Source organism: Cydia strobilella, chromosome 22 (genome assembly GCF_947568885.1).
Source record: "Cydia strobilella chromosome 22, ilCydStro3.1, whole genome shotgun sequence".
NCBI lineage: Eukaryota > Metazoa > Arthropoda > Insecta > Lepidoptera > Tortricidae > Cydia > Cydia strobilella.
The window spans coordinates 9,659,953-9,680,634 of NC_086062.1; the positions used below are offsets into that span (position 1 = coordinate 9,659,953).

A 20,682-nucleotide genomic window follows, 5' to 3' on the forward strand; every position below is an offset into this window, starting at 1 on the left:
CGATATTATTACTTCTGCATAAGTTCCGAAAAACTCATTGATATGAGCCCGCCGGGGTTTGACCCTCCGGATTGAAAGTCGCACTCTCTTATCGCTCGGCTCCCAGAGCTTTTACCAACGAGCGAAAAATGTCCCGTTCGCAAAATTCATAATGTTGTGCAAACTAGATGGCATTGCATGATAAGCTGATTCTGTCGGAAGGTGCGTGGGTCTATCCTGTAGGAAGCACGCGACGTAGACCTTGAATTTGAACCAGTTTTTTTGACCTCATCCCGATCTGCTGAAGGTTTCTAATTATGAGGATTACTTGAGTCATTGTCACTGTCATTTTCTCGCCTTTACTCGACTGCCGAAGTTAGATTAGGTGGAGGGTTATGTTACACCGTTTGACGGATTACGATATATAACAAGTCTAATGACAAAGGTTATTAGATTCGTCTCAGTTACAGGAGTGACATACAGAACACCGAAAGAAATGTTTGCATAAATATTTTGTTACTATTTACACAAAAAATTGAACTTGTGAACTATCATATCATTATATTAATCAATAATCATATTGTCATTGATTACGCAAGATTAATTTCATTCCTCTTAAGTAGGTATTTGCGGAATATCATTTGATATTTACCACTAGCTTTTCGGTGAAGGAAAACATCGTGAGGAAACCTGCATACATCCGCGAAGAAATTAAAAGGTGTATGTGAAGTCCCCAACCCGCATTGGGCCAGCGTGGGGACTATAGCCCAATCCCTCTCGCGCATGAGAGGAGGCCTGTGCCCAGCAGTGGGACGTTTATAGGCTGAATTATTATGATTATTATTTAGGTATGTAGTCAATCAATCAATATCTTTATTGCTTACTTTTACATAGGAGTATAACTTAGGTAAGTACATATACATAAAGCGGTATCGGTATGGTACATTGCTATACATATAGATATAGTTAGTTATATGGATGTGCAAGGTATAGCCAAAGCAAGCTACCCTCCGTACTAGTTTCCACTGTATTTCTGTATGTCACTGTATTAGTGGTGGTCACAGAGTGAACAAATTAAAATATCGTCCTCACAAGTCTACTTAAATGGGAATGTCCTTTTTAAAATCATTTATACCCCATTAACGGCATATAAATACCTGTAATCGAACACCAGTAACACTAAGTGGGCAAACACCGTCCAAACAATCCACGCAACTCGACACCTGCTAATGCCCACAATTGGCCAGGTTGGGCGTGGGCTGAGGAAGCCGGTGATTGGACAAATTTCCCATTTAGCTGCAATGGACACGGTATAAATGTAAGGAACGGGGGTAATGAGGTATGAGATATATTACGGATTAGGTAGGTAAGTGGTTAGGACGCGGTCTGAACAAATCAAGGCCGATACGTAGACAGGCCAATTCGAGACACTGACTTCGTTTTTTTAGCATTAGAAGAAGGCTAAACAATCTTGACTGTCTTTTTATTGATTTATTGCATAGACATAGTATAGTAGTTATAGACATTTCATTTCATTTCATTTATTTATTTGCGTCAAACACATAAAAATGCATGCAAATACAATTAAAAAAAAAAACAGATCACAACAATACATATTAGAAATAATAATACACACACACATCTTAAAATTAGACAGGTAAGTTTAAAGAATAAAACATTAATACATGAAACCGAGCGACCATCAGGGGTAAGAGAAAGACATATTCATGCATTGACAGGTTAATGTATGGCAGCATAATCCTTTTTCTCTTTCACTCTTATAAATTTCGGTATTTCGCCATCGCCTCCTACCTATGCTGCCATAACCCGACCATGAAAAAAAACCCGGTCGGTGATAAGGAAAAAGCATGGCACTATCTTCTATTTCCTCTTATAGGAATCGCAATAAGACTATCTTTCTCTATCAAAGAGTGTCAGGCCCTTGATTTATTGAAAAACACTTAAAAAATAAGCCACTACAAATATTATGCAAGGAAACTTTATTACCTAATAAAGACTAACTAAACTTTTAAGGGGCCCACTGACTATCAGTCCGCCGGACGATATCGGCCTGTCAGTTGGAACAAAAATTTGACAGTTCCGAACAACTGACAGGCCGATATCGTCCGGCGGACTGATAGGTAAGTATAAGTCCTGTTCTTATCACTATAGTAATCATAACGTAGTCACATAATATTAATGAAGATCAATTATAAGGTTATTGTCTATAAATAGAATGTGGCGTTACAAGCTGTGCGAGATGATCTCACGTGTGAACTTTATAATAACTAGCGACCCGCCCCGGCTTCGCACGGGTTACACAAAACCATAACAAATTATACACCTTAACCTTCCTCGAGAATCACTCTTTTGATAGGTGAAAACTGCATGGAAATCCGTTCAGTAGTTTTTAGGTTTCCGTACCCAGAAGGTAAAAAAACGGGACCCTATTACTAAGACTCCACTGTCCGTCTGTCTGTCACCAGGCTGTATCTCATGAACCGTGATAGTAAGACAGTTGAAAGTTTAATACTTTAATCTCTCGCGTTTTGAACACATATATAACTACACGAACGGGTCTACCGCAATTTAATTTCAACCCCCCAACCGGGGTAGACCCGTTCGTGTAATTAAATGTCACTTTAACTTATTTAAATTATTTTCTTCGCTGTACAGTTAAATAACAACTTTTTGAAACGATAATCGTTTTTATTCGTTTTATTTACTTTCCTAATCAGTTTTGGGTTATAAAATTACTAATATCATAGAGTAACTTATACTATTAGAGCGGTACTGTCATAGTAAATTTTGTAACCCCAGTAAATTCACTGCCATCTGTCGACACACTTTAAAACTAAAAATGAAGATTTATAAAAATACGATAAAATGTATTTAAATATGGATAAATGTTTTATTTTATTTGCATTAATTACTTTTATGATTTTGACCCATGTTCTTTCACTGATATGCGTTAAAATTGTGAAATAACAAACGAAACCGTCAACGCCATCTATACGACAGTAGGCCAAAGCTAGTAGCGCCCTCTGAACGAGAATGATATTTTCTTGATTTTCGAGGCACGTTTTTTCCTTTAAATAATATTAATAATTCAATTTGCCGATTTCGTTAAAAAAATGTGACGGTCACACCGGGGGGGTTGCCAGATGTGACAAAGGGGGAGGGGTCAAACCTAGAAATTCGTGTGACGTAATTAATGGATGAACCCTTATTTTAGCTATTTTTGTTGACCACTTAAGTATGGGATCACTTCGGTGTTGTAAATCGGTTTTATGTGTTTTTCTATTGTTTCCGGAATTGCCATGACCAGGCCATTACCTATGTAATTTATTGCACGACATGATATCTAGAGTTCAGGTAATAGTGTCATCGCGTTACGAGACGATAATGTTGGTTGTTACAGTCTAGAGTCTAGACTAATGATAATATTCCTGTTTAAGAGGCCGGTGTCGATTTTAGGCGCAAAAATGTAAAAGTGATAGATTTAGTCGGTGAAATTGTACACCTTTTGTTACCTAATTGAAATAACAAGTACTGGTTTCTATTAGCACGTCTTCTTATCTTGCCTTTTATCACAAATTTTTTTTTGAAAACAGACACTAAATTAGTGATGATTTTTTTTCTGATGGACGTTTAGATAAACGCGCGTAAAGCACTGATTTTGTCGCTCTTATTTGTAAATTTCGTAAAGTTTGGACTGCTAAACATGGTAAATTTGTATTACACATATTCTGTACTTGAGCTTTATCAGAATGCATTTTTGTTTTTTGTTCGAGGAAATGAAAGTTAATCGAATTCAATTTTCTCCAGAAATTACTTCAAAAAATGTTTAGTTATTAAGTTACAGATATAAGGTTAAGGTTATAGATTATAGATATAATGTTTATAGGTTAAGTAACTTTTTGATATTGTGTTTTCTGTATTCGCTGTTGTGGCAATAAATACATATTCATTCATTCATTCATTCAAAACAAGTGACAATTTCTCTGAAAATCGACCTGATTTCAACGTAATTTTGATACTTAAACAATCTACAACATTTGCTGATATATTCTTATACATCAATTTGTATAATTTACCACCATAATTTTTTGATGAATTTTAAAAACTTCCCCTTCTCTTCATATATTACCGGTGACGCACGCTCGCGACCTCATTATTAAAAGGCAAGATGAGAAGTCACGCTAATAGAAACCAATACTTGTTATTTAGATAATACGTAACCAAACGTGTATAATTTCAACGACTAAATCTATCAATTTTAAATTTTTGCTCCAAAATCGACACCGGCCTCATAAGTCATAAGGTCTAGATTATAATGCTTGTTGCATCCTGATGAAGATTGTTTTTGTTTAATTTAAGGTAAGGTTAATGCGGGTAAATCCGTCTGCGGGGATTTTTGTACACGAGCATTTTTTTTGCCGTAGGTAATAGAGCCCTTTTGGCTGCTGAAAGTACGGTTAGCAACAAAAGCTTGTATCATTTTTTTTTTTTTACTTTGGTATTCATCTTCAAAACAAATAAGTGCATTAGTGCAACAGAGCACATGATAGATCCACTCAGGCGCATATGCATTCGAAACACGTGGATCCTCGTGATTATACTTGCTTGTGGCATTGGATTCGATTATGGCCTATGTAGAAAAGGTCGCTGCCAATATCATACACAAGTGTTTAGAATAGAATTAGTAAAATTAATAGAATTACTTTTATAAAACATCAAAATTTTGCTTGTTACTTTAGATTAGAGTAAGCTGAAAAAATGTGACGTTTTCAACCAAATGGTACCACATTGTCGCTTGTCGATAAGGTTGATTTCTAGTTGAAGCTATATGGAAATAGCGCCTTACTGACAAGCGACAATAAGTTTATTTTGGTTGAAAATGGCACAAATGTATATTAGATGAGTAACTACTGTGACAATGCAATGTATGCCGTATAATATATGGATGGTATCCAGCTGGCCTGGATGGGAATATAACTGCCAAATGGCTCATTAAGAAGGCGTAAGTCTGGAAATTAGAAAAAATAATAATTTCGCGCCATATATACTGGATTAGTACTTAACTAAATCTACATAAATATTAAAGGGATCGTCAAATCAGCAGCTCGAAAGCCTACCTATAATATCTACCTATAATATCTACCTATAATACCTATAATAACAGGCAGCCATTTTGTCTCACTCAACTTTTCTTCACAATCTCATATAGATATTTTACGTATTTGGATAGCTGCCGTTTCTCAACCCACCAACGGAGCGGCAGCTGACGTCCACAAGGATTTACACATCGCATTTAACCACTTTACGAGCTATCGGGATGATATTGGGTAAAGAAATATGTTCCTGGCCCGCTGCCTATTATAAATATAAGAATATTTAACAAAATCGCCTCCGGACAAAAAATATGGTAGAGTTACTCCTCTTAAGGGGCCCACTGACTATCAGTTCGCCGGACGATATCGGCCTGTCAGTTGTTCGGAATTGTCAAATTTTTGTTCTAACTGACAGGCTGATATCATCCGGCGGACTGATAGTCAGTGGGCCCCTTTATATGTAAAATATACATATCTAGTTCGTATCGCTCTAATTAAGTCATCATTAACTTTGTAAAACATTATTATAAATAATTGTATTTAATGCATCGAACTAATCGTATACACGCGCGGAAACGATTATCGATTAATCGATGCAATGAATAAACATCTCACATCGATAATTGTAACCATTAGGTAATATGCGGTGTGCAATAAAATTGTATAGAGCTATTTGCCTGTCACCATTGCGACAAGATCGTTGCTGTTAGAGCCAACTACACGGGGACGATACGACAAAATTTTGACGACAAATTAAAAAAGAGTGTGCGTGTAATATTTACGCGCGATTGAAGTAAAACTTCTTTGACGTTTATCGCTGTGTTGGCACTTTGAGGTGTGTCCTATTGTGTGTGTGTCACTGAGCTTTACTTCCGTCAGAAAAAAAACTGAGTTACCCTTTAGTCGCGCCTAAAGAAGTTTTACTTCAAAAAATCCTTTTTACAGGAGCTGAGAACGCAGCGTTGTCAGCTCCTGTGATGCAATAAGCTATGTAATTGTTGTTTTCGATATAAATTGGATAGTAGTTGCGCTATCCAATTCCATACTTATTGTTTGTATATTTACTTTGCTTTTATCACTTCATAATTTTGCCTTGCCATAATTCTCCTCTTTATTATCCTATTATGGCATATCTTCAAAAATATGCATTATGCAAGTTTTCAATTAAATTCTTAAATAAAGAATAATTTGTTAGCATGAAGCATACGTTATAGTCGTACCGGCTATCGACTTGGAGGATATAACCAAACGGAGTCGCCTTGTCTGTAATTTTCTGTACAAAACAGTCTGCCGATTTTTGCGTGTGAGGGGCACGTCAAATGTATACGTAACGTAAAAATAACTATGTCAGATAAACGTCAGTATTAACAGCCATTAGCGCCTGTTAATGGCTACTCCGTTTGGTTATATCTTATATCCTCTAAGGTTATAGTCGTTCCGGCTATCGACATATTCATTTTATATTCAGACCTATTTCGCTCTTTGAAAGTTTGCTAACAGCAGCAATTTCTGTATTTTTTTTTTAAAGGTTCTAAACGCAAGTAAGAATTTATAATAATGTCTACTCTATACAAACAAGTTTACGATTCAAATTTTAACAATACAGAATGAGCAAAGTAATACCATGCAAAATAAAAATCCGCACATTAGGCAAAATAAATCCGCACATTAGGCAAAATAAATCGTCACTCAGAACGAGGAAGCGCTTAGCAATATCAACTCTATGTAAACATGTTTAAAGTTCAAATTTAATCGCAATATTGACAAAGTAAAGTGCTCGCACATTAGCTAGATGTATAATGATGGTCGTCTATTATAAGTGAGTAAATAACTCAGTATAATCGCTACTATTATGTCTTTATGGGCCCATAAGTTGTTATTTCGCTTATTTACGCTCGTTGCGTTGTTATGCATATTGTAAAGCATAAAACTTCTGAATCACTGGGCGTAAGTTCGAATCCGGCACTAGCCGACTTTCAACTCTTAAGTCTTATCAATGTCGTTAGATATTTTACAGTACCTATATCTCTGGTGCTAAAATACGACACCAGGTGCTATAATAAGCACATTACGTAACTACGTCTTAAATTTAAATTACCAGTTGCTCTTCGATTAAGGAAAACATCATGAAGAAATCTGTAAATAACGATTTGCGAATAAATGTAGATATAGGTGTGTGTTATTATTATATGTCTTTCCCATCACGGAACAATGGTGTTCCGGACCTTTGGGAGGCGTGCGCGGAGCCGAAGCCAACACGTAGATGCCCTTTTGACACATTAATGAAATGTTAGGAGTACACCGAGCGGATGCTGCCCTTGCCCGTGTCATGGGACGCACGCAGAGGTAGCAGCACAGTCAGTGCTCACTGCGTTTAAGAGTGTCATGCCTCAGGATATCCAGGATGCTATCAGGATGTCAAGACATGTCAGTATCTTTGGATTCTTTGGTCCTTTGTCAGGATTGCGGGGGGACGTTCGTTGTTGGCAACAACTTGTTGCGTGAGTTAATACTATAATTTTAATGGGTAGGTACAATTTTTTATGTATTTGACGGGACCAATTATATGCGTGATCCAGTGTGCACTTGCCTTTATAACGTAAAGTCCGCGTGACCACTTATTATTACATACATTATGTAATATGTAAATATTATGTGAATACTTCCCAAGGTCGTTAGGAATTATCAGCTGATATTGTTTTCAAAACGGTTTAGTTGCTTATTACTCTATAAATTCACCCTGTATACTATTAAATTGGAGACGTGAACAAATTATCTTCTATGACTCTCTAGAAATATATGACAAAATTTAATGCAATAAGAAATATTTTTTTTACAGTAAAAATAAATAAATAAATGTTTTGGAATTTACAACTCAATCTTTTTCAAATGATACCCGACATCACACATGCTCTACATATTAGTGAGTATAGACTTTTTCACAGATGATGTATTTCTGTTGCCAAATAAACACTAAAAACAGAATAAAATAAATACTTAAGTGAGGCTGCCATACAACAAACGTGATTTTTTTTTGCCGTTTTTTGCGTAATGGTACGGAACCCTTCGTGCGCGAGACCGACTCGCACTTGGCCGCTTTTTAATTAATAATAAAAGTGTCAATAACTTTTCCTTTTCCATTTTCTTTAGCTTTTTAAAACCTGCTTTTACTTTCTCTTCTTCATCATACTTTTTCTCGAATATTATCTGAATATGCAAAGAAATCCGAAGCAAGTAGTAACCTCAGTTGCGTGATGCAACTAGACTCATTAAAGAGTTAAAGACTGGCTCTTATTCAACATTCATCAACCATATCACCTCGGGTAAACTAGTATAGATGTGACCCCCCCCCCCAATACGTACTGCACAGTAAGGACGGCCTTCCACGAGACAGGAGGAGCAGACGAGATCAATAATAGCATTAGGTTGTAATTGTAATCAATGACTTAACTACAGTCACAAAAAACGTGCCTCTAAAATCAAGAAAATTTGATTCTCGAACAGATGGCGCCACCACGTTTTACCACCTTTGGCATATTCTCGAATAGATGGCGTTGACTGTTTCGTTTGTTATTTAACAATTTTAACGCGTATCAGTGAAAGAACATGGGTCAAAATCATAAAAAAATAATAAATGCAAATAAAATAAAATATTTATCCATATATGTATAAATACAAAAAATGAAAGATGATGTTATGAAAGTGAAGGAAGCGAAAGAGGTATGTCAGGATCGTAACAAGTGGAAATCCGTGGTCTCTGCCTACCCCTCCGGGAAATAGGCGTGATTATATGTTATGTTATGTTATGTTATGTATAAATACATTTTATGGTATTTTTATACTTCTTCATTTTTAGTTTTAATCGTGTGTCGATAGATGGCAGTGAATTTACTGTGGCTACAAAATTTACTATGACAGTACTCCTCTATCCTATCCTCTTTGGTTGTAATTTAGCGGAGCGGAGAAGACATGTGGATTAATAAATAAATAAAATTCAATAGAATCAATCGATAGATTGATTCCTCTAATTTCCGCTCTTCTCCGTCTACTCTCTTTTCTCCTACTTCCACTGAGGCGGAAACGAGTGGAAATGAGATTAATCAACCAATGTTGCTTATGTCCATGGGTGAAGATCCGACGACCGTTTCTTATTAGGCGGTCTGCTCGTTTGCTGACTTCTTCTTCTACCTAACGGTATCCCGGCCTTTGCCAGGGTTCACTTTCCTACTTGCCTTTCTCCACTTTGCGCGATCCTGGGCGTCCTCTCGTGTAAGCCTCTTTGCTCATATCTGCTTTCATGATATCGAGCCATTGCATTTTTGGTCTGCCGTGGGGTCGGGAGCCGTCAAGGGCTGGGCTCGTTTGCTGACTATCAAATAAAAATCAAGAAAATGCTGTATCGATACTGTACCTATTAGTGCTGGTACCTACACTTTGGATGGTAAATTACTTCGTCAGGACAGGGCCTTATTGCCAGTCTCTTTTCAATAAACCAATGAGGTGTAAAGGATCCTATACTTCATCATCAGCATATCGGCCAGAGGACGCCCACTGCTGGACATAGGCCTATCCTAACGTACTCGTATATATATATATCCTTGTCCCGTATCTGAAGTACCAAGTTATAGCGAGTCGATGCTTCTTCTGCTGTTTTGTGAATTAGTTGGCCTGAATAGTGGGCGGGGCTATTCTTAGCGGTGCATTCCCTAGGGCTTAATATAGGCTAATTAGAACTAGACTCCGGTCTAGACTGGTGGTGGGAGTATTAACCGGAATGAGGAAGTTTTGTGTGGAATAGGAACAAACTCATGTCTGGAATGAGGGTAGACAATGGCAGTGATTTGATTGATTGAACGTAGGTCTTTTTAATCAGATAGATATAAGGAACATCACAAAATGTCATACACAGCAATTAGGTTCTCGTCCTTCCTGATGATATTTTGATAACCTGTGTGATAAAATCATCTTTGGTCGTTGTTTAGGCAGGTACTTTAAAAACTAGTACATTTTGGTTGCTGAATGGTTGCAGACATTTCAGATTGAAATAAAAATCATATAAATGTATTTTCTTTCTTTCTTTCTTTCTTTCTTTCTTTCTTTCTTTCTTTCTTTTTCTAAATGTTTAAATCTAGCCTACATTAATATCAGTTATTCGGTGTAGTTGAGAGTTACAATTTTAACCTAACCTACTGGTAGCCGTTTGGGTACGAGGGTCAAGGTTTTAACTTTACTGGCATTTGTGTGGGCTGCAACCCTTAGGTTGCAGCTCTAAACTAATTCAACTATTCAACCTTTCAAAAGTGGTTAGAGTTGCACAGAGAGTTGAATTTTTAAACTAAACGAACCTACGTAAATGCCTTATCGATTTCGTCGAGCAACGAATCGCGGCGCAAGAGTTCCATGCTCTTTATTAAAACACTACAATTAAGACATGATTAAGACCAATGCAAATTGGTCATTTCTACATGATGTTATTATCCAGGGCCGTCTTAAACTATGCTGAGGCCCTTGGGCCCTCAAGAATTTGGGGCCCTTTTGGAATGTAAAGAAAGCGAATTAAACTAACAACCGACCCGACCCTGCCGACTCGGTTGCTCACTGTTACTGTCTCCCCTTCGCGTCCCCCTAAGGAGGGGGCCCTGGGCACGGGCCCCGTGTGCCCTTATAGTAAAGACGAGACCGAAGCTACTCAATTTCATCTCTTTTAGGTGTATTAGGCGTTTTAGTGACGCACGCAACCGCGTGACGTCCAAGGCTCAAAGATTAAGAGCTCATCTGTGTAAACGGTTAAATATCGCTTTATTTGAGGAAACCTGTCCATGGAGATAGAGGTAATCCTTGGTTGACCGAAGACAGCGCTTTATATCTAGTATGTAAATATTGAAATATATGGTTGAATTTTAGTATTGGGTCAGTGGCGGATTAGCCACGTGGCGAAAGTAGCAAATGCCACGGGTCCCGCGCGTTTGGGGGCCTCGCGCACCTACGCATTGGGGCCTTAAAAACGTAAGTTTCACTTTGTTCCATAGGCCCCATTATAAAATTTGCTACAGGCCCCGCGCTGGCTTAATCCGGCACTGTATTAGGTATACCTTAGTACGAGTATTTTGAAACGTAAATACTCAACGGGAATTTTAAGCGTAAGTTAATTATAGTATAGTGAAGGTTAGTACACTAGTGGGACTGTTAGCTGTAGATCTCTTGAACCCCAAATAAACAGATTATCTATTTATCTAACTACCATAGCTCCGCCGTTTTGAAACATTTCACTTACTAAATCGAATAAGCTTATTTCTTATTTTAACCAAATTTGATGAGAATTAGTTGAAAAATGCGTCCTAAAGACGGACAGATACTAATGCATTTTTTGCCCAATTTGAAACGGAGACCTTCCCTCTCGGTCATTAAAAGTTAAGTACAGCACTAAAAACAGTCTTACTTATGGATAATACTTTTATCTAAGGTGCCAAAGCTAGTTAGGTAAATGTGTATGTGTACCTATGTATACGTACCAATAGCAGTGTGTATCCGTAAACTCGATTCGCACCAGCTTGCCTATTCTGTGACATGTATAGTTTGTCAAAGGACTGTCTCATTTCAAACATAGACAGAGAAAATCATACTATCTTTGTCTTACATTAGTTGTAGCACCCAAAAGAAAAGGATAAGTATAGTTTTTTTTTGTTCTTATTTACTGATAATTTGTTTTGACTATATTACATTCTACAGACCTGAAATAAAATCTATTATTTACCTTAGTATATTCAGACTCTCTAACCGACTTATTTAGCACCTCACCGAATACCTTGACATTGATAACACGTCAACATACAATGCTCCCTTTGATCTTGTGTTTCAATATTTTTACTACACAGAGCCAGAGATGTGTAACGAACGTTTGTTATTGTCAATTATGTTGTTGCAAATTTTTGAATAGAGGTTATAATGAAGGAGACACGAATATTGAAGGTCCCGAAAATAATTCTGGTTTAACTGTTTTTTCGTACCGTACGAGAATATGAAAATGGTTTACACGCAATATCAATAACTCAATAAATAATTATAGGACTTTCCTACACAAATTGACCAAGCCCCACAGTTTATATTCCATACTGATATTATAAATACGAAAGTGTGTCTGTCTGTCTGTCTTTCTGCTGTCTGTTACCTCTTTACGCTTAAACCGCTGAACCGATTTAGTTGAAATTTGGCATAGAGATAGTTTGAGTCCCGAGGAAGGACAAAGGATAGTTTTTATTATGTCAGAAATCATCCTTTAAGAGGGTGAAACGGGCCCCATTGAGATAATTAATGAATTGCCTGTTAATTGATGTAAGAAATTAAGGATATGTAACATGTTATTACTGTATTTGCATGGCTTATGTCGATATTTGCAAATAAAGACGATTACTGATTACTGATAGGCTCAAATTGAATGATTGCCATTAGACTTTATCCAGCCGGGCTAGCACATGATTGTCGCGACAGTATGTCGCCGCGAGATAGACTACCCGTCCCTCTTTAATTAATACAGTTAGAAAATGACGGGTAGCCTATCTCGCGGCGACATACTGTCGCGAGTGTCGCGACAATCATGTGCTAAGGCGTACAGGCGCTACACTTACTATAGCTGCTGTCACTAATTCCACGCAGACGAAGTCGCTGGAAAAAGCTATTAGTAAATAAATAGGTTACGTAGATGTTAACGATTATATATACCTATGTCAGTTTGACACTGCTAAGGCAGTCGTGGAAAGGCTACAAAATCCTTCCGCAGAAGTATTTGGACGCATTTACCACTTTACTGGTGACATCGATCATAAGGCTACGCCATTTAAATGGAAAGATTAGTTAAAAGTATAATTATACGAGTATGTCGCAGACATAAGGTTAAAAAGACCGCAGTCCCAATTCAGCGCTTTTCTATAAAAAACCTAGGGCGGATTTTCAGTCTCTACTAAAAACCGCGCTGTGATGGTATTTACTTGTCTAGGGCTCTCCCTAAGGGTCTCCCCAGATATATCGACGCGTAATCGGCAAAAGCCGATAGGAAAAAGCGATATGTCTGCGCAATAAGAGCGAAAAAGTCGTCGTTCGGCTCGACTCGCATCGGCCGACGCCTGCCAGCTTTTTCGCTCTTATTGCGCAGACATAAAGGTTTTTCCTATCGGGTTTTGCCGATTCCGCGTCGATATATCTGGGGAGACCTACAGTGACGATTTGGTACGTTTCAAAGTTGTGGGTCCTCCGTAGACCTACTAAATAAATAAATAGAAAGTCCTATTTCTGTACAATTGTTTCTCATTGTTTGTTGTTCCAAGTAGTTTAAAGCGGATACTTTTTATGCATCAGCATTTTGATTGGATGGGCCGTTTTGCTAATTGGCAGACATGCTACAATCCTCTGATGGCATATATTGTATCTCAGACCTGAAGGTACTGCGAATGTATCGATATCTTCCTAAAGTATTCACTTTTTCTATAGTTTAGTGTGATATTTATAGATTAATTAGTGCCAATAAAATAATTATTAAAATCATATTTTTAGAACAAGTAATACGAAACATCTTTAGTTTTGGTTTTTGCGTTTGAAGTGAGAACTGTGTTGTGATTTTAGTATGTGTGATATTTTTAGTTAGAGAAGTGTTAGTGAATTTGTGTATCGGTATTTAAGGACTGCTTTAAGGATGACGCTTAAATATATTGCCTGTTTTATGGTAAGTATTTTTTCATCACACTCGCTCAGTAAATGTGGAATTAACTGTGGAATTTAAATGTTGAATTGACGCATTTTCTACATAAGAGGATGATCTACCTTATTAGCTATTGCTACACCCGCGCACCCTGTCAAGCAGCGAGGCAGTTTTCTTGCGCCAGGCGGCATCGAAGCCGTCAGTGTCTTGAAGGAATTAGGTCTGTGCGCACCTCCGAAAAAATGGATGACGCGCTGCAGAAACGCATGACTCTCAACAGTATCAGCATCCTAATCGCGTTATAATGCTTTATAAACGATCCAGATTTGCTGGATATTTTTTTAAAGCTGGAGTAATGGAGAAATCTAGCCGGCGCAAAGTAAACAGCAGATCCAAAGGCTTGGCCACGGCACTCGCCTTAAAAAAAATCGGCTTCTAAAGGTGTATCCAAATGTAAATTCAATACTGAGCTATGCTCTTGACAGCTATGGACTCACAACTAAGACCAATATCGATAAATTAGAAAATATGCAGATCAGATTTTTAAAATTACTTGTTAACCATAAAACTAAACTCAAATGTAAAGGTAACTACAGACTTCTATTCAAAATTTGCAACATCTTACCTGTCAGTTTAAAACATAAATACCTACTTGCGATCAATAACCATGGCCGGCGGGAGCTTAGCTCAGAGGATGCATTAACACCAGTTAATCACACTTACATCACAAAGGCTGTGACTTCAGGCAAACTATGCGTTCCTAGAATTAATAACTACTACGGGGATAGAACCCTTAGGAAAAGAATACCATATTTGCTTAATAGTTTGCCCGAAGCCATAAGATGTGAAAATAAGAAGTCTAAATTTAAATCTATGTTAAAAATACACTACCTCAATATTTTGTAGTAATTGCACTACTATAAAATTAAGTTAAGTACAAATGTAACTAGAGACTGATGACCCCACAGTCAAACTCATTATTGAGTTTTGCGGGGCTATGATTATTGTATGAATACTCTGTATTTTATTAAATAAATAATAATAATAATAATAAATCGTTTACCAGATCAAGTCACAGCTTTTAAAAATCAAAAATTATCCTAAAATGAGACAAGTCACCTGTTCCTCCGTTGCCTTATTGAAGTTGTTGACACAGCAATGTTTGGTTGCTATAAATAATTGCTTAGGCATTTTCCAATTATCTATGTTTACCCGGAGATAATCCGATAGCTATAGCAAACGGCAGATTCAAGGTTAGAGATTATTAAGATTCATCTTCAGTAGCAATTAGACTTTCTTACTCTTTACGTAGTAGCAGTTTAGGTTATATTATTCGAAAAAGTGTTAGTTTATTTTTATGGACGTTACAAGTGATTTTCATAGTACCAGAGATAGTAAAAACTAAACTACCCAATGAAAGAATAAGCGATAGCAAATAAAAATCAGAACGAGAAAAAGTGTGACAACAACAAAAGTGTTTAAACTGATAATCGACAAAATAACCTAATCGGCGAATTTACCATAAACATATTCAAGGACCCAGCCACAGTCCTAAAGAACCTACGGTTTCCTTACTTACAAAAGTATGCCAAGAAGATGAAGATAAAATAAACTACTACTAAAGTACTAAACAATAGGAAAATATACACAAAGTAACAAAACATAACAAAACCCTGAACGGAAACGATCATTTGAAAATTGGAGTACAATTTTCTTTATGGATTTGAGAACTCAAAAAGGCCTTAGCCTTAATTTACCTTAGCTTTAATCGAAAAGTGCAAGAAGAAGCGAATTACACCATCTTGCCTCTTTGGGTTGAGATTCTTGCAAAAACTAGAATGGAACAGGATGAAATGGTTGAAAGGGGGAATAGAGTACTGGTATGTGTTCGTTATATTTAGCCTGTTGTATATATATTGTGATCAAAACAATACATTTTATAGTGTATAAGTAAAACATTTTTTGATCACAATAGATCAGAGATGGTCGCAGTGATACATAGGCTCTGGAGCCTTACATAGCCCCTAGAAAGAAAAGAAGTAAAACGTGGGTAAAACACAACTGCATGAAAAGTCATTAAATCATGTAAAACACGAATCACACTTTTATGCTAAATCTCATATGGAGCATTTTCTATGAAGAGGGACCTTATTGTCGATGGCGCTTATTACGCCGCACAGCGTCGCACGGCATTGTATTTATATCGGAGCATCGTTTATAATGGTGTAAGGTCCCTTTTTATAAGAAACACCACATATTTGATATATTATAGATAGGTATTTATAGCGTCCGTATTTTGACCTGATTAAAATGATTGCTAATATAATAAACGTCTGTCATCAGACTATTTATAGTGTGTGCTGAGATCATAAACTCTTACAATGGGTATAAATTTTCGGGGCAGCTTTATTAAGCCTCATTAATATAATTATGTTAGAACTGTTAGGTTCATTGTAACATGTACTATATTAAAACAGCGATAGGATGTGAACCAGGAACCACAAAGCCTAAGTAACTCATATGATGTAAATTTTAACATTACTGGATGCGAGAGAAGAAGGACTGGGCAAGGTATAATAAAATCTTGTCAGGATAAGCCCTGACATTTTATTTGACCTTCGCCATGTTGCGTATTTTAAGTGGTACTAATTTCCTTAACTAGCAAGGAGACTCTTTTGACAACATTAGCCCTTACCACGACTGCCTTAGCAGTGTGAAACTGACATATTCGCTAAAGTTTGCGTAGCTTAGGTACTTTCTATACATCTCGCTGGCACTAATATGCGAGTACGAGCGAGATGCATAGAAAGTAAGTTACGCACACGCTAGCGAATATGTAATCGAATATTACCGACAACAAGGAAAAAAGATATCGCAATAATAAACGGTTTTAACACAAAAATGCCGAAAATGATTGTCAATCTCAGGGACAAATACATTATTATAAGGATTGTATGGTCTTTCAAAGATCTCTCGAACTAGAGCATTGCGTCTCGTTTTGATTACGGAATTAACGACATCATTAACAAAAATACCAACGTGACAAATAAAAGCAATATATCAATTTGGTAACTTGTGTACGAGTACCTAATTGAGACACAGCCCTCTAGTTTGATGCTAGCTTTCGGACTTTTTTTGGTCTCTTTAAATTTCCTGTCTTACTTAGTGATAAGGTTTAATTTAGTTTATCAAAGAAGTATCCATGATGCATTGTACAAGTAGCTCATAAATGTATATTTTCCAGATGTATGGCCGCTACCAACGCGACCTAAGTGAAGCGGCGCGCGAGGAAGCCCGCCGGCTGCGACGCCTGCGCAAGAGACGGCGGAAAGACGATAAACTGCGACAGAAGGAGTTAGAGGCGACGGGAAAAGGCCGGCCGAGGGGGAAGTTCGTCAAGGTGCTAGGTGAGTTAGATTCTAGACTGAAGAATAAAGTTGTATCGACTTAAGTGAAGCGGCGCGTGAAGAAACCCGCCGGCTGTGACGCCTGCGCAAGCGACAGAATCAGTTAGAGGCGACGGATAATGGCCGGCCGAAGGTGAAGTTCGTAAAGGTGCTAGGTGAGATCACTTCTCCATCATTGATAATTTTTTAAACGAGAGACGGAGCCTTTCTGCATACTCTTCAGGTAAAACTCCCGCAGGTGCCTTATGATAGCATATCTAGTACCTATACGTATGCAAATTAATAAGACCCCCTGTTGCTACCTTTATTTACATTGTAAATTTCTTTTCTTTATGGTGAAATTAAGAAAATTTACTTACTTACTGAGTGGGCGCTCGAGCGGGTTTTTTCAGCGGGGGTATAATTCTGTGCTAACGTGTATACGTTTGCAAGCGGCCTCTAAGCACGCTGCTCAAATCCCTTAGACGCCAACGCCACGCCACGCTGCACCCCCGTCTTACTTGCCGCAGGATGCGCGTCACGTAGTTCGCTTACTAAAAGAGATACTTCCTGGAAGCAAAGTTTTCCAAAATATACTTTTGTTTCAGGTTACATATGGCGGCACACGTTCGCCCGGTTAGGGGAAGATTGGGTATTCTTAGCAGCACTGGGTATCATCATGGCCGTTCTCAACTTCGCTATGGACAGAGGCATTGCCATCTGCAATAATGGTAAACTTAATACTCCAAGACACATTATTTTCATCGTGTTACCCTCTTATGTAAATAGATAGCGTTTATTCGTGGCAAAAAAAGAAGAAAACAACACGTAGGTAACACAACTTAACATAATATAAGCCACGAAATGGTCCCGACTCAGCATGGTGCTAGCCTAGCTGAGCTAGCGCTGGTCTTCCGTCGGGGCCATGATCTTGTGCAGCACGATGTCTAACGCAATATATAAAACAAATAATAAAATACACGTCATGATTATAACAATCAAGATGCAATGTGGGGCTTGAATCATAATAATTCCACTGGTGCTGGGCAGTGCGGGTTACGTCTTCTCACCTTATCCGTAATACAGCCATCTCTTGTTCCACAGGAAGGCGCTAGGTAAATTTAGCGCGGCCCTTCTCCCGTTTCCCAGACATTTTTCAGGTTAGGGTGTGTGTGTGGGTTCCTCAGGATATGCCCAATCCATTGTATGCCATTTCCGCGAGTGGATCACCTTATGCATTGATGTTTGTCCGGTAATTCTCCACAGGAGGGCGTTATAACACATTTCTTACTTTTCCGGACTTTAAAAATTAACAAGACAAGACTTTATACTAATGTTATTGATCGCGATTACCTTTTGTTACATGCTATCTTTGCTGTTCATAGGATACCAGGTATTTACAAGTCAATTATAGATAATTGTGAACTTGAATAAGTGAACACATATACCTATATATAGGTACATGTATTTGTTGCAAATCGAAATAGATTATTTGCAAACCGCACAATACTTGATTCTAAATTGCGTAAAAGCAATAAAATAGATTTATGCGAATGTTACGGTTTAATGTGACAATTGTCAGGGTGGCGCCACAGTTATATAAAGATATTTTATAAATATTTTACCCTTGTTCCAGATCACATACATTTTGCAGGAGACTAATAATCATTGATATATTTTTAGCTCGCATGTGGATGTACAACGACCTAGCTACGTCCACATTCAGCCAATACGTCGCCTGGGTATCTCTGCCAGTGTGTCTGATCCTCTTCGCGGCTGGATTTGTACACATAGTCGCGGCACAAAGTATAGGTAACATATGTAATAAAAAACAGTAAAGAATACTATCTAGCAGAAATTAAGCTTGATTTTTTCACAGGTTCCTAAAATATGGTGTAATTTTGCATTTATTGCAGGATCTGGTATACCTGAAATGAAAACGATACTCCGAGGAGTCCAACTAAAAGAGTACCTAACGTACCGAGCGCTCATATCCAAAGTCATTGGTCTCACTGCCACGCTTGGCTCCGGATTGCCTCTAGGAAAAGAGGTAATTATTAATGAATCAGAGAAGTAAGTGGTTCATTATCACCACCATTGTACTACAGGAAGATCAGGACCGATATTGGGCAATTCTTCAAGTTTCCGCTACCGAACCAAGTAGTATGATCCTCCCAGTTTTTCTAGAATGATGGGCATGTAGATCTTCATCTCTTTTTATTTATTTTAAACTTTATTGCACAAGAACAAGTACAAAAGGCGGACTTAATGCCTTGAGGCATTCTCTACCAGTCAACCACCAGTCAGTCTTTTTCTGTCTTTACTCTCCTTTTCAATGCCTTAACAGTTTTATAAACGCCAATTAGGGCTGCAGGGTGAGTTACTCAATGATTGGCATTTAAAATTCCCTCTTCCTTTAATCTATTGGCCCCTAAGTATTTTTTATAATATATTTAGGAAAGTCACCACTGTTGCCTTTAAATGCCTGCGTGGCATAAGTATAATCTCTACGTCCCACGCACTGCTAATTTAGTCTTCTCCAGGGTCCATCAGTCCACATCGCCTCAATGGTAGCCCAGCTGCTCTCCAAACTAGTGACGACCTTCCAAGGAATCTACACCAATGAGTCCCGCACTACAGAAATGTTGGCCGCCGCCTGCGCAGTGGGTGTGGCTTCCTGCTTCGCTGCTCCAGTTGGAGGTGACACAATACTTGCTAGTTACTTTCCTATCTCTATACTTTTGTGACCTCGATAACTCTAGAAAGTAAGACTCTCAGTGCTCTTTCTCATGTTTATTTTTCTTTCAGGCGTCCTATTTTCGATTGAAGTAACGACCACGTATTTTGCTGTGCGCAACTACTGGCGCGGATTCTTCGCTGCATGTTGCAGTGCCATTGTAAGTTGACATTATATGTATCCTATTCCTAATGGAAACTTAGTTGAGACTGAAGTGGCGATTATGCAGACAGAAGCGCAGATTAGATCACTGGAACTGAGTTTTTTCTCGTCAGGGGATTGGTTAAAAGGACTGATTCAGCTTATCTGAGACAAAAATGTAAGCAGCTATATATTCTCATGTGAAACTTACCTATCTTGCCTTTCATGGTAACTGAAACAGCCCTGTAGTGTATGTGTAGTATCCACATCCCCGATGACTGTAAAGCCAACTTTTCACTCACAGACTCAAGTCCTGAGGCGGAGGTTTGGCAATTCCGACTATGTAACTTACTTCAGCTTGTCACCAATAAGCATTAACCATAACGATACGAACGGTGCACGGACGGTTTCCGTTTCCGTGCACCGTGAGAGGAACAGGAAGTGACGATCCTAACTTTGACTACCTAATTTTTATTAATTTTAGGTATTTTTATTTTTAATTGTATTTTATTTTTGTATTTTTACACTGTACTTATTTTTACACTGTACATGTATTTAAATTGGGTGTTTACCTGTAAATAAAGAACTATTATTATTATTATTATTCTCTTTATTTATCTTTCATCTTAGGCT

The 20,682-nt window shown here is 37.8% G+C and overlaps 1 protein-coding gene across 1 annotated transcript in view; it reads left to right on the forward strand.

The window, feature by feature from the left end:
• LOC134751450 (chloride channel protein 2) overlaps positions 1-20,682 on the forward strand; it is a 65,313-nt gene that overhangs the window by 9,956 nt on the left and 34,675 nt on the right. Inside the window, exons 2-7 of the mRNA XM_063686858.1 lie at positions 17,030-17,192; positions 17,780-17,902; positions 18,855-18,983; positions 19,088-19,221; positions 19,715-19,871; positions 19,980-20,068. Of these exons, the coding sequence (XP_063542928.1) occupies positions 17,030-17,192; positions 17,780-17,902; positions 18,855-18,983; positions 19,088-19,221; positions 19,715-19,871; positions 19,980-20,068 (795 nt within the window). The remainder of the gene's footprint in view (positions 1-17,029; positions 17,193-17,779; positions 17,903-18,854; positions 18,984-19,087; positions 19,222-19,714; positions 19,872-19,979; positions 20,069-20,682) is intronic.